General features: G+C 45.5%; 1 protein-coding gene and 1 long non-coding RNA gene across 6 annotated transcripts in view; one reads left to right on the top strand and one right to left on the bottom strand.

Moving 5' to 3' along the window:
• Nucleotides 1-11,731, bottom strand: part of TIPARP (TCDD inducible poly(ADP-ribose) polymerase) — a 29,855-nt gene extending 18,124 nt beyond the window's left edge. Inside the window, exons 1-2 of the mRNA XM_072727230.1 lie at nucleotides 11,433-11,731; nucleotides 7,394-8,351 (exon numbers count right to left, since the gene is read on the bottom strand). Of these exons, the coding sequence (XP_072583331.1) occupies nucleotides 7,394-8,310 (917 nt within the window). The 5' untranslated portion in view covers nucleotides 8,311-8,351; nucleotides 11,433-11,731. The remainder of the gene's footprint in view (nucleotides 1-7,393; nucleotides 8,352-11,432) is intronic.
• A 189-nt stretch (nucleotides 11,732-11,920) lies between these two features.
• Nucleotides 11,921-14,803, top strand: part of LOC112925405 (uncharacterized) — a 66,916-nt gene continuing 64,033 nt past the window's right edge. For all 5 annotated transcript variants that reach the window (XR_011995320.1, XR_003236109.2, XR_003236106.2 and 2 more), the window contains exons 1-2: nucleotides 11,921-12,748; nucleotides 14,430-14,537. This is a non-coding gene — a long non-coding RNA (uncharacterized lncRNA). The remainder of the gene's footprint in view (nucleotides 12,749-14,429; nucleotides 14,538-14,803) is intronic.

Raw genomic sequence — 14,803 nt, 5'->3', positions numbered from 1 at the left:
TAGAACACTTTATACAATGCTTCTGATGTGTGTCAGCATTTGAACAATCGAAACGTCAGAAAGTAAATAAGCAAAGTTCCTTCTGTTTCATATATTCTACCTCCATTCAAGGACTTTTTTTTTTTTTTTAAATTACCTCAGAAGGCAAATTTAGTATTTCTCCTGCACTTATTTTTATTCTCTCAATGCCTGGAAATGAAAGAGCAAAGCCAGGTGACAGAAACCAAAGACCAACCGCAGCAGGAAATTATTTAGAGTATTTTGTGCTATTTGCCCTCTCTACGCCCTGATCAGCTGCAGGAGCTGTGAAGATCACAAGGTGCAGGAGGCAAGATTCTGAAAGCATACACACTACTACAAGCAAAATGACCCTTGGGCCTCTACTCCTGCCATTCTTCCCTATTTAGTGCTGGTTAAAATTTCAAGCAAGAAGGTCACCCAAACTCTATGGCTATATGTCAAAGGAAAAAGGATTTAAAAAAAAAAAAAAAAAGATCTCTTAATCCAAAAAGAAAAAAAAAATTGCAACAAAGAGAAATTTCTGCAAGTATGGCCTAAACATATTTTCCAGTCATATGAGAAGTGCTATGTTTCACATAAGATTATTCACAAATCCCTCCTTATGCTCAGAAGCAATAGAGCCAAAATAAAGGACATCCATTTGCATAAAGAATACAAATTTCCTGAACTCCTTCTCAATAACTTAGTCATGGGAGATTCTAATACACTCCTGACACATTTTGTGGCACACATACTCACAAATCACTGGTTTTTGTAAAATGTGAAAGAGAACAGTCACTAGTATTCTAAGAGCCTACCCTTTCATTGTGATGACCATGCAAAGGTTCTTTACAGGCCAAGTGGGTGTTACCAGTAAGTAAACAGCACATTGCAGAGAAAGATCAAGGAGACAGACACATTTTGTAGTGTGGACACAGCAAACAGGAATGCTTAGTTAACTCCCTTCTGTGCTTGTCTTAGCAACAGTAACAGGTTAAGTCAGCAAGAAAAATTGTAAGTTTCACAATTAGAAGTTTATTAGTATCATCAACTTCTAAAATTTATTGATTACAGAATTGCTTATAGTTAGCATAAGACTAAAATACTATAATTTTGCACAAATCAAATATAAACCTTATAAACTATCAAATAAATGGATTTTACGTAAAATGCTTTTTCCCCCACCGACTTCAAAATGTATTTCAGACTTTACCCCTTGCAATTTCAGATTCCCCTATTAACAAAGAATTAATCCGTATTAGGATTTCAAGGCTTTTAAAAAGTTCATGTATCAGGGACTGGGCTGGATTAGGTTTAACACTTACAGGGTTTTTAAATATAGGCAAGTCTGTGCAGAATTCCTGGTCCCTAGAAAGCACTACCATAAATAATCTATAAATATAAAAAGAATACATTTGGTTTTGTTAAAGAAGTTTTTCATATCTAAAATGTAACTGGTTTGCTGCTAGAAATGGTTAACTTTAGAAGTATTTTATTCCTTTGTATAGCTTGTGTTTATGGTGTTGCAAAGTATAGTTCAACTCAAGCTATTACCTAAAAATTTCAAACCCAGAATGAAATAGAACATAGCTCAACCCTCTGTACTGTAGAATCTTCCAAAAAGACACAAAAATCACTCATATTCACTTAAGTTTAAGAATCCCAGTTTTATTTTAAAAGAGAAATTCTGCTGCTTTTATGAAGGGAATTTCTTGCAAAACTTACCAGTGTCTAATTACCAGAACCAGACTTATAAAGTTGTCCCAAAAGAATCATCTTCTAGTTCAAAATACATTTGTTTTTTCCTTTGCAAAAATGATACACATATACTCAAGTTTTCCTTCCACAAAAAGGCAAGTGCAACTCTCAAACAGGAAGTAGTAATTATTAAAAGTTGCTGATCAATGTTAAGAGGACCTCAGATCCTAACATGATCAAAATTATTAACAATCAGACGAAGGATGCAAATCTGGTGTCTCAAATCAGATGATAAGGAATAGAAGAGGTCATAATCTCAAATGGTTGGACTGTAGTAGCATTTCTGGAGTAGCCCAGGTTTGTATGAGCTACATATGGTTTCACCCTTTAGAAAAGGGCACCCAAACCCAAATGAAACTAAGATCACCAGCTAAGTAAGATCAGAGACGCACAGATGGATTCTGATTTAAAAGTTATACATCTCTGGCTTTTGCAAAGTTCATTTTCATTACTGTCAATACTTCAGGAACAGACTGACCCCAACCTGAAGCCAGGTGACAGCTGCTTCAAAAAGTCTAATCTCCTTATTGACAAAAAACCAGAAAGGGAATAAATGGATGATTGCTATTGATTCCCATGATAGCTCTACACAGACCCAGTAACTTCTCTGGATTAGTATAGACAGAAGCCAATTAGTTTTATTTCATATGTAAATAGAGCATAAAGAGGTACAAAAAATAATTCATTGGATTGCTTTATCCTAAAGCAGAAGGCACATATTTTGAAAGTCACTTCAAACACAGTTCTTGCTTATGGAGCTCTCTCTTTCTCTGAGGCAGGAATTTTTAAAATAAATTCAAACTCATCCAGCTGTGTATATTCAAGAAATACCAAAAAGTCACAAGGCATAGTAAGTTTCAGCTGTTCTCCTCTCTCCAGTGTTATCAATAACACATAATGAGTTAGTTCCTATACCATCACAGCTGTGCAGGCCAGAGCTAACTTGGCTAATTTAACTATTCCAATATAGTTCAGTCAGGAGCTTACTCTACTTTAGATAATCCACTCTGCAAGTCAAATAGAAAATTGCATATGTTCCATATTATCATTAATATGCACTTCCCCTGTCTTCTTTCACGGAGTTCCTTTGAAGTCATCTGATGGTATTTTCCCTTGTCCAGATAAAAAAAAAAAAACAACAAAAAACAAAACAACCTTCTAAGAGCAATTAACAATCAAAATCACTCAAAAGTAAGACTATAACATCACTCTAAGCTTAAACCGTAAACTAGTAAAACTCCCTTTTTCATATCAATAAGCTTTAATTCCAGAAGAGGAGAAAAGAACAGCGATCTTTGAGAAAAATTAACCATGGAGTCTAGGTTTATACTTTCTTCCTCGCCCTTCCTTCTTTCAGGGACTCAGAAATAATCACTGGTCATATTTTTACCTACGGATTACCTACAAATAAAAGTTCACAGAGTGCCTTTCCCTCATGGGTGATAAGTAGAAGACTATTCTGTATTTTGGCATACTTTAACATGAATATAATATGAAAAACAGCGGCGATCTCAGCTGCTAAAGAGAAATTTGCACATCCTCCACAGTTTCAATTATCTACAGTTAGTAAAGCTCTTTCAAAACTACTTACTCCTGCCATTTAGTATCATTTTCTACTAAGGATGAGTGCCTAAATTGTCAGAGACTGTGTTTTCTTAATCGAAAACACAACATTCAATGTTGTTTTCTTAACTGTGTATTTGGAATTTGGAAATTCTCCAAAGCCCATCCCGTGTGCAAAAGAAGCCTTGGCATCTAAATATGGGGAGTTCATACATACAATTAGTTTCCAGTTATGTCAGCAATCAACATCTGGAGATATATATAAAAGCAGAGAAAGAAAGCAAAGTGGGATTGTATCATACTTTGGGATAAAGACAAAATTGGAAAAGAATAATTAAAATAATTTTGTTATAATGAACCAAATAAGCTTTTACTATTGAAATCCTTTTTTAAAAAAATATTTTAGTATCTAGGCATCCTGACTAAAGAGTTGGAAGGGACCTGTAAACTTATCTAGCTCAACTTCCTTTCCAAATTCATTCTTGAGAATAAAATGATACTGCACATCTTATTTGGGTTTAGATGTTAAATCCAATACATTTGCAAAACAAAGAATTTTATCTGCAAAGTTTGAAACTCTGAACTTTTGTCTTTGCTAGAGACCCAGAACTATGAACTTTCCCCCAAGTTCCATACAATGAAGTAACATGGATATGGTATACAATAATGACTTTCCAAGTCATATAAACTGCTGAAAACAAGTGGGATAAACAATTGCCATTCATTATTTCTGATTCCAAAGACTGCTGGGCCAGACCTGGACATATACACAGCTGAACACACACTTCCTGGTTATGTGCAATCTGTACAGATAGACCAGCTTTACAGGCCTGACCACAGAGATTAATAGCTTTAGCCAAATAATGTGGTAACCATGTGAACCTGGGCTGCTCCAGCTTGTTTGTGAATCTCTCAGCAAGGCTCAACATGCCGTTATCTGCATCTTGTTGCCAGGAAACACAACATCGCTTTGGAATACAAGGAAAACCAGGTTGCAATGACCACAGGTCAACTTCCCAAAAGCCTAATTTTTGACACTTAGCTATCTACAATCTTATATTTCTTACTATTGTCTATGGAGAACTTCACTTTACTAATAATAATTAATTGTTAACACTTTTTGCTATTTTTATCAGAACAGGACCACTTACTACCATTAACAATGTAGCAGCAGCATTAGTAATTACAATAATTCACTCCTATTTTTCCTCTTAAGTGTCACATAAACGTTAGTTTAGTTCATTAAGAGAGATCTGGAAATCAAGCACTCAGTGCAACCACTTTATAACTGATCCAATGATATACACTTATGAGTCTATATCTAGGTCTAATTCTTTAGCCTAATAATTTTACCAAAGAATACAATACCCAATATGCTGCTGACCTAAGAGTTCTTGGATTCTCTGAGATCAAAATACCTGTCTTGCCTTGTTCATGGTAACAGAATGTAATGTGTTGGACAATAATCCTGCTAGTTTCTTCCTGACCAGTTCAAACAGATAGAAACTTAATGTACCAAGATGCTGAATGAGGTACTCAGCAGACTGGAAATTTGCTTCATAAGAGTGAAGTGGGAGGCCACTATTCTGCAGTTTTTGCAATCTGGAGATGGAAGGATTACAGTGGCTTTGAGAGTGTATAAAATTAATTACCTTGACATACCAATTAGAATTGCTAGCTCATGGGCAACAGAGATCCTGGACAATAACTTATTAAAAAGATTTTTAAGATAACACGGAAAACATTCTTGTCTCCTACGATGTTGGCTTAAAAAAAAAAATTAAAAAGTACTTAGCTTTATTACAGGATCTAAAAATTTTGCTACCCAAGCAAGATAGAATCTAGAGTACCTAACATTATCAAGATGAAACATTAATTATCAAGAAAGCTGCATTACTTTCAAGATTTTATTTATTAGCCAAGAGAGTGAGTAAGAGGGCAAGCCAGAGAAGAAGAGAGAATCTGGAGCCGACTCCAAACTGAGCAGAGCCCAATTCAGGGCTTGATCCCACAACCGTGAGATCATGACCCTGAGCAGAAACCAAGATTCAGATGCTTAACTGAGCCACCCAGGAGCCCCAGGAAAGCTACATTCTTGAAATTATCTTACTTTTATCCCAAGGGGCTTCTACATAATAATGCCTTAAACTTGGGCCTTATATTGTTTCTCATCCTTCCATGCATCCCTTTTGAAACACAAACACGCAAAGTTCTAGTCTCATGATAATTAAGTTGTTAAAAAGATACACAAATCTGTGTACTACATAACTGAAATAATGCAATATTAAGAGAAAACCACTTACCTCATACTCAAAGGGAGCAAGTTTTAAAAAAGAACAAAAACCTGGTTCTACAATGCCAACAATGCCCTACCTGGCACTATGCTGAACACAGAAGGTTAACACCAAGACTAACGAAACTAGACAACTTAGAAGTGGTTTACTGACATCAATTGATTGTTGACTCTCCAGACACTTGGGTTACACTGTGAAGTTATCTGTGAACAATGAACAAAGAGGACTTAACAAAGTGTTTCTGTTGGGCGTGTCTGGATGGCACAGTTGGTTAAGTGCTGGACTCTTGGTCTCAGCTCAGGTCATGATCAGGGACATGAGATCAGGAGATCGAGTCCCAATCGTTCAGCAGGGAGTCGGCTGAAGACTCTCTCTCTGCTCCTCCCCCTCTTTTATGTGCTTGCATGTGAGTGTAACGCTCTCCCTCTCTCTCAAATAAATAAATCTAAAAGAAAAAAAGTTTCTCTTGGACTTATGGGTTAGGATACTCCGTATATTTTTCCTTCCAATGGGTCATGCCTTTCAATACTACATCAGGCCATTCATCATCTGCGAAGCTGTCAGAGTGCCCTCATTGTTTCCCAAGTCAGGGAGCATGGACAGATATGTTCTCCCTTCATATCATTTTAATCCTTTCTTTTGGTTGTAGACAAATAACTATTAATATCACATATTTTAACTCCTGTACTACAGGAGAAACAACTAGAAACATAAGAGTAATGCTTACTCTATTGCTGTTATTACATTAGCAACTTCACACGTAGCAAATATTATTTTCCTCTTCATTTTTATATTCAATTAAATAGGAATTCAGATGTGGAAATTTCAGTTCCCTATGAGTGAATATTGCTTGGACATCCACACTGAAAAAACCAAATATATTTGCATGCCTTGCATACAAAAACTTGAGGATAATTGGTTTTCATGTAAATGGTAAACATATCTTAACATGAATTTTCCCTACAAATCATTATTCAGGTCGAAGAAAATAGCCTGTACTGTAGAACAATTTTATCTATAAGAAAAATAGAGTAATAAACTTAAGAAACCTGAAGGAAACTAAAAGAAATTCAACATGTTTGGGCATGATTCAGAAGTTTGGGAAGAAGTTCACAAAAAACCTGTACCATTCAAAATGGAAAGAGGACCACAAAAATCTCTAAATGACACTATTCCCCCATAAAAAACAGCAGCTACTCACTACGCGAAACTTTAAAATTAGATAAATTTGGTTCGTTATTTATACTACCTTAAGATTAACCTTGGATTCTTTCTTTCTTTCTTTCTTTTTTTTTTTTTAAAGATTTTACAGAGAGAGAGAGAGAGAGAGAGGCAGAGACACAGGCAGAGGGAGAAGCAGGCTCCATGCAGGGAGCCCGATGTGGGACTCGATCCCGGGTCTCCAGGATCAAGCCCTGGGCTGAAGGCAGGCGCTAAACCTCTGAGCCACCCAGGGATCCCCTGGATTTTCTTTCAAAAGCAAACTCTCATGCCATTAAAACAGTATCTGACTCACAACATTCAATGTATATGCAACTTCTTAGGCACACACGTATTGAACAGAGTGACATCTGAATTGTTCAAATCATAAAACCTTCATTGTTTCATTAGGTAAATAGTCTGCATTCAAACAACATGAAAAATCAGGATAGCATACAGCCAAAAGAGTAAAACCTGTTAAGTTACTACTGAAAGAAACCACCCTACTAAGAAGCATTTAGCTTCCTGACCTTCTCTACAGGATTAACAACAGCTTTAAAGTAGTTATAGATACATACCCATATTTCATTCTCATTCTGTCATTCTCTGGGTTACAGTAAAATCTTTCCAAGTGCTCCTGGGAATCAGTGGATACACTCTGCCACTTTTGAGTAGTTGTCCTCTTGATCTGCCAATGATATGGCAAGACCGTGTGATGTTTCAAACAATCCCTGCCATAAATACAAGTGCCTTGCAAAAAGTCCATGCAAATTTCAATTCCGTTCTCTTGGTGAGTGTGGTACTGTAGCTGGTTCACCAGCTCAAACACAAGGTCAAGGGAAGCCTCTTCACTTTTGTCCTGAAAGAGCTCAGTACTCAACTTATCACTGGTGTCCAAAATGTACTGGATTGTAAAATTGTTGTCTTGGAAAACCCCTGGAATGTAATCCATGACTTTGTCTATGCAGTCAGGACTAGCAGGAACATCAGTTGAAACTGGATGCAAAAGGTCAGTCTGGAAGTGCCCTGCTGTAGAATCTGCCACCGTCCCACTGAGAGTTTCCGGTGGAAAGCTGTGATCCTGGATTGGAACCACTTGTTCTGGAGCATCAGTGGAAGGATGGGCTTCCGGTATTTGGCCCCCAACATTTGTCCCATCAGGAATCAGGACAGACATACTGTTTTCTGTGGGTGGACATGACGGACTGATTTCCAGGGGTTTTTTCACTATAGGTTCATGTAAGCTGCTCTCATCTGCACTCTGGTTTCTAGATCTAAAAACACCATCAAGTGAACCAGATTCTAGCAAAGTATTTAAAATTGGCCTCAAAGACCTTAGGGTTCCGGTTCCCAATCTCTTCTGCTCCTTTTTCTTAAAACAAGTCTTCAAGGGAGTGATCTTCTCAGAGAGTCTCATTTGGCATGAAAAATCATCAGGAGGAGAGGGAGGCTGCACTACACAGTCTGGCTCAGGTTCGGTGGTTTCCATTTCCATGATGTGGATTAGCTCCAATTGCTCCTCAGAGTCTAAAAATCCTACCAGGAAAGGAAAGGAAAGATGATCATTTACAAGCTGACAACAACTGGATCCCATTCATTCATCAAAATGTTTTGCTTTAGTCTGTGACTAAGTCCCTGAAGTCACTCCTTTTATACCGTATTTCATCTTTATGAGTCAATTTTAAGTTTTATTGAGAAATTAAGGCTCCCAAGCAGCCAAGGCTATTCAAAAGCCCATAGCAGGTAAAGGTAAAGATACAGTATCTTTCAAAAGGCTCTTGACATTCATTTGTGGACAATATACAATTGGTAATTCTGCTGAGGTATGAATTTTTACTAAATCTAGGGTGTGGTGGAGGGTGAGGGGTAGAAATAGGTGTGGCTAACAGATGACAACAGGGAAGCCACATCTCTACTTTGTGGTTCTCTTCACAGTTTCTTTATCACCTATCCCACGAGGTGACAAAAACTGTATTAAAAAAAAAAGTTCATCAACTGAAGGATAAACTTCAAAGTTAAACAGTGAGTGAATTTAAAGCACGAGGATATACTCAAGAAACAGGGGCTGACAACTGAGATGTTATAGGAGAGAAAGCCAGGAGCATACTGAAGCATTTCTCAATTCCAATATATCCCCCCAGGATGTTAAGGATCTACTTTTACAATCCCCAAAACATTATCACTACTGGGGGAAGAATACTCCTCCAGTTGCTTGTTTAGCAACAGAAGCTACATCAGCCGCAACCACTATACACTGCTTTGGAAACCAAACACAACTACATAATTCAGGAAGGGCCTCCCCCTTATCTTCAGAAAAGCTACATATATGATTTTATCTCTTAAGATAAGTGAAGCCATATTACAGAAAAATACAAGAATATAAAACACACCCTAAATGCCAGATTCTCAATGAACTGAGACCAAAAGCGTGCTCTCTTCAAAGCATAAGACCCCTTAGAAAACCCAGAATATAGAAAACTTTGTAGAAGGACAAATAGTGTCTCCTCCACAACCTAACATTCATTAACCAATTCTGAAAATATTTAATGAGCCTTGTACGAGGTGGAAGAGCTGGTGATGAGCAATTCATCTTCTGTCTTGGCCAACTGAGTAAAAGAAAAAGACATCATTGATGCAAGGGTCCATGACTTCCTCAAACACTCATCCCAGGTGATCAGCACCATCCATGCCTAGCACAAAGCACGCAGTAGGTGCTCCCATATTTTTTTTTAAACTGAATTACTGAAGAAAAAGCACTTGTTAAAGGACTAGTTCTGTTAGCCTTCACAGGTCAACAACAGAATGCTAAGACGGACTCCCCAGAAAAATGAACATTAGAGATCTAACTGGAGAGACTCATGAATCTACATATCAATAAGTTCATAATGATCCAACTCAGAGAAATAAACAAAGCACAGCACTGCTCACCCTTGAACAAGGCCAGGGTGGGGGACGTGCAGGGAAACCAACCCAGGAAAAATCCACCGGTAACTTTTTGACTCCCCCAAAACCTGACTCCTAACAGCCTCCTGGCGACCAGAACTAGCAGCTGATTAACGCACGTTCTGCGTTACACGCATCGCTCGCTGTGCTCTTAGGACAAGCGAGAGGAAAGGAAACACTGAGAGTCCCCAGGACGGGGAAAATAGGCTTATAGTAACGGCGCAAAATCTGCATACGGGCGGCCGCGGGCTGGTGCACACGCAGGGCACGGGGAGGGGCAGCGGGAGCTCGGTGGGAGCTGGCGCGGCGGGGAAGGCTTCGCGGAGGAGCGACTTGACAGAGACGAGCATCAGCTGGAAGGCGGCCCGGCCAGGCGTCATCGTTCGCCGCTCGGCGCTCCGGCCTCCAGGCGCGACTGGCACGGGCGCTGGGGTTCCCTGTGCCCCGCGCCGCGCCGAGCCCGCCGGGCCTCCCCTCGCGTGCGCGCACACGCCCGCTCCAGCCGCCCGGCCCCTCCGATCAGGCAGGACACGCGGCGCCCGTCCCGTGCATTCGGGTGTGTGCACGCGCGCCCTGTTCCTGTTACTGCCTCCGACCCGCTCGGAAATAAGACCGAGCAGGAGGCCGAGCCCTAAGGAGCGGCTGCGCTGGGGAAGTCACTGGGACTTGTTCCTCAATTAGTTTGCAAAACAGAAAAATAAAGATTGGAGGGACACTTCCTCCCGGCTGGGGCCCCTGCAGCCGGCGCCCTGCCGCTCCGCCCCTCGCCGCGTGATGCCCGCCCCCCGCCCCGCAACCGCGCGCTGCAAACTCCGCGCCCCCGCAGGCCCCGCGTGGTGCCCCCCGGGCCCCCCTCCGGCCCCGCGCACCGAGACCGCCCGCTGCAAACTCCGCGCCCCCGCAGGCCCCGCGTGGTGCCCCCCGGGCTCCCCGGCCCCCGCCCCGAGACCGCCCGCTGCAAACTCCGCGCCCCCGCCCCCGCCCCGAGACCGCCCGGTGCGCACTCCGCAGCCCCGCCGCCCCCCGCCGCCGAGCCCGGGTCCGAGGGACGCCTCCTGCCGGCCGCCGCGGGCCCCGCAGCCCCGCCCCCCGGGCCGCCGGCAGCTCCGCGCAGCGCGGAGGAGGCGCCGCCCGGCCCGGTCCGGCCCGGCCGACCCCGCGTCCCCGAGCATCCCGCGCGCGCCGTCCCGACCCCGTCGGGGCCCCTCCTCCGCGGAAGCCGCTCGGGCCGCCTCTCCAGCTCGGCCGTCCCCGCCTCCCGACCGACCTTGCCCAGGGGCTCGTCCCGCGGGGCTCGGACGCTCGCGGGCACCGGGCGGTCGGCGCCGCGGGGCGGGGGGCGAGGAGCGGGGGGCGAGGCCGGCGCGCGCTCGTGCGCCCCGAAGTTGCGTGAGAACCGCCCGCAAAGTTGCGGGCTGCGGCGCCGCGGAGCGCGCGGGGTCGGTCGGGGTCCGCCCGCGGGGGGCCGCCGCCGCCGCCGCCGCCTTCCGATCCTACACCTGCCCGCGGCCGCGAGGGCTCCGGGGGTGCAGGCCGCCCCGTCCCGGGCTGGCGGGTCCGAGGGAGCCGGGGAGCACGGACGCGGCGCAGCGCGGAGCCCCGGAGGCCGCGAGGCCGGCGCCCCCGCCCGCCATCCCGCCGGGTCCGCCGCCCCCCGCCGCCCGCCGCCCTCACCTGATGGCGCCGCGGAGAGCGCGGACCGCGGAGCCGGGGCGGCGGCAGCGTCCGCGCGGAGAGCGGGCTCGGGCGTCCGACGGTCAGGCCGGGGCCGCGGCGGGCAGCGCGCGGGCCATTCCGCCGCCGGGAGCGCAGAGAGCAGCGGCCGCACTCCCCGCTCCGGCTCGCTCGCCTGTCACCCCGAGCTCCGCTTTAAAGTGGCTTCCGGTCGCCTCCTCTCGGCTGCCCCGTCGCGGAGGCGGAGCCTGGGCCGCGGGGGAGAGGGGCGGGGGGAGAGGGCCGGGCGCTCAGTGGGCGCCGCCAGGGAGGGCGGGGCGGGCGGAGCGAGCGAGGCCCGCCCCGCGTGCGCGTGCGCGTGCGCGCTCGCTCCCGGCGAGGGGAGGCGCGCGGAGCGTGCGTGCGTGCGGCGGCCGCGTGCTCCCGCGAGGGGGCGTGTCCTCCCGCGCGCGCACGCGCGCTGTGCGGGGGTGGAGGGGGCCGGTCGCGCGGCTGTGAGGAGCCGCGGTGTGCGCCGCGCGGGGCGGGCGCCGCCTGACTGACCGAGGGGCTCCGGGACGGGGTGCGGGACGGCACGAGCCGTTTCCGTGCGGCCGGCCTTCCCGGCCTCGGCGCCGCGGGACCCCGACGGGAGCCGGACGGCTGCTACGGTCGCCGCGGCCAGACGGGGTCGCCCGCCCCCTGCCTGACGGGCCGCGAGGGGAAGGCCCGGCACGCGGCGCGGACCCGGCGGGGACCCGGCGACGCCCCGGCGGCCGCCGCCCCGCGGAGCGCCACGGACTCCCCCTCCCGGCGCGCACCCCGCGCGACTTTGCCGTGGTTTCTGGGCCGACGAATGTCTTGGGCGGTGAGTCCTCGGATAGGCTTCCGGTGGTGCGGGGAGAGCCCCGCGTGCCGCTCGTGGGTCCCGCCGTGTCGGGGGAGAAGGGCCCCGGATGGCGGTTAGTCGTGGACAGAGACGCGCACGCGGCTTGCCAAGAGCTGCTCTCGCCCGCGGCCTCAAGTCTGACTGAGTCCCACAGCTCGGAGGCTTCCTGGGTTGAAAAAAAAAAAAAAAAAGAAAACAACAACAACAACAAAAAACCAAAAAACCACACACACACAAACACACACAGGGACGCCTATATAAAGAGCTACGCAGCGCTAGGACCGGAGATAACGGGTCTCCAGCCTGCTCACGCGCTTCTAAACCACACGACGCCAGCAAGAAGTGGATTAAGGGCGGGGCCTCCCCCAGCAGGCGGCTCCACGTGGCATCAAGTCCAGGCGGTTCCGCGAAGCTACGAATGACCCGGACAGAATTCCGACGCCCCTAGGTAAACATAGAATTTTCAGGCTTAAAAACTGTGTTAAGGCAGCGTCTTGGTCTGCGCCTGCTCATACACACGGAGTTACCTAGAAGCACGTTTCCTTTTTGTTTGCTTTTTTAAAAGATTTTATTTGTTTATTCATGAGAGACAGAGAGAGAGGGAGAGAGAGGTAGAGACACAGGCAGAGGGAGAAGCAGGCTCCACGCAGGGAGCCCGATGCGGGACTCGATCCCCGGACTCCGGGATCACGCCCTGGCCTGGAAGCAGGTGCTAAATCGCTGAGCCACTCTGGCTGCCCTAGAAGCCAGCATCTAAGTTCAAAAAATAACATTTTACTGTTTGCTCTTTGTCTCATCTGTTCTATGGTCCTTACACTTCACGCTTTCTTTTGGATTGTTTTTAATTCTGTTCTCTCCCACCCGTTAAATTACACATTATTTATTCTTTTAGAAATGCCTCATTTATTTTTTTTTAAGAATTATTTTTTTTTTAAGATTTTATTTATTCATTCATGAGAGACACAGAGAGAGGCAAACAGACAGGTAGAGGGAGAAGCAGGCCCCATGCAGGAAGCCTGATGTGGGACTGGAACCCAGGTCTCCAGGATCGCGCCCTGGGCGGAAGGCAGGCACTCCACCATTAAGCCACCCAGGTGTCCCATAACTCAGTTACTTTATTGCTGGGTACAAACCACCCCAAAACTTAGTGACCTAAAACAGCAATTCTTACTTGCTCACGATTCTGGATTCTCTGGTTTAGGAATTAAGCCAGGTCGTGGTGCATGTGGCTCATCTGCACTTGGGGATGCTTATTGCTTTGACTGGAGTGCCCTAAACGGCTGGGCCTGGCTCAACTAGGGCCGTGTGTCTCTGGCTACTGGCTGGGTTCCCTAGTTTTTCTCTACAAGGCTTCTCCTCATGGCTAATTTGGGCTTCCTTGCAGCATTATAATATCCAGGTTCCAAGAAGGAACAGTCCAAGAGGACCCCTGGAAGAAATGGAATAGGAAGGTACTCCTACAGAACCGAATCAGGAACTGACTGATGAACTGACCAAGGGCGTAGATTTCTTGCAACAGTTATCCAACAGGATTGGAGATGTTCTGTAGTGACCACTGTGTGTTTCCCATTTACCCTTTCCTAAATGGGACTTGTACCAACATCCTGTACCTTGTCTATCTACTGTTACTTATTTTAGGAGTATTGAGGCAAATAACTTTTCTTTAAAAGTTAGTTGCTGGAGCATGAAGAGCCACACAATTGATTGGGAGTACTCCATATTGTTGAACTTCTAGATCCTGGACTCTGAGCTCATTACAGTAACTGGATGAGACTTTGAGATTGTTTCTCTTGCAGGGATGAGGGGGAGATGAATGTATTCCTTTTATGAAAAGGGGCAGCAGATACTACTTATTGCCCCTTTTTTTTTCTCAGAAAAAGCCTGATAACTTTTATTTATTTATTTATTTATTTATTTATTTATTTATTTATTTGCCTGATAACTTTTAGAGGGGAGAGAGGAGGGCTAGCAATGTGCCTAGCCAAAAAAAAAAAATCATTTTCCTAGATCCCATATACTTATGAGTGGCCATGCATATAGTTCTAGGCATAGGATGAAGATTTCTGGGAAGACATTTCTTTTCCTTAATATATATAGATATACTTTCCATTTCTTCTTCTTCCTCTTAGAATACTAATATAAGGATGGACATGGAGCCTCATGACAAAAATCAAAGTGAACATGATGTGGGAAATATGAAGATAGGACCCACAAGCTAAGGATTCTGGAGCAGAAAGGTAGGAGTCTGAGTCATTTATGATATCTTGAAACTGCTGCAGGAAGTAGTCCTAGACTGGCCACCCCTCAACTCATTGTAACCCCAATTTGGTTAGCCTGTTTTCTGTTTTACGTAGCTAAACGTTTTCTTAGCTAATACTATGATATTATCTTCTAGTCGTCTTGCTTGCAAACTGGTTAGATAGCAACATGACCATATGTCAGAAATGAAAGAGCTGTCACAAAGTAACACGTCAAGTCCTGTAACATTTCCTGCCAATTTCAC

This window comes from Vulpes vulpes, chromosome 11 (genome assembly GCF_048418805.1).
Source record: "Vulpes vulpes isolate BD-2025 chromosome 11, VulVul3, whole genome shotgun sequence".
Classification (NCBI taxonomy): Eukaryota; Metazoa; Chordata; class Mammalia; order Carnivora; family Canidae; genus Vulpes; species Vulpes vulpes.
Note: the sequence above shows the minus strand (reverse complement) of the source record. Positions and strands in the feature narration are given on the sequence as shown.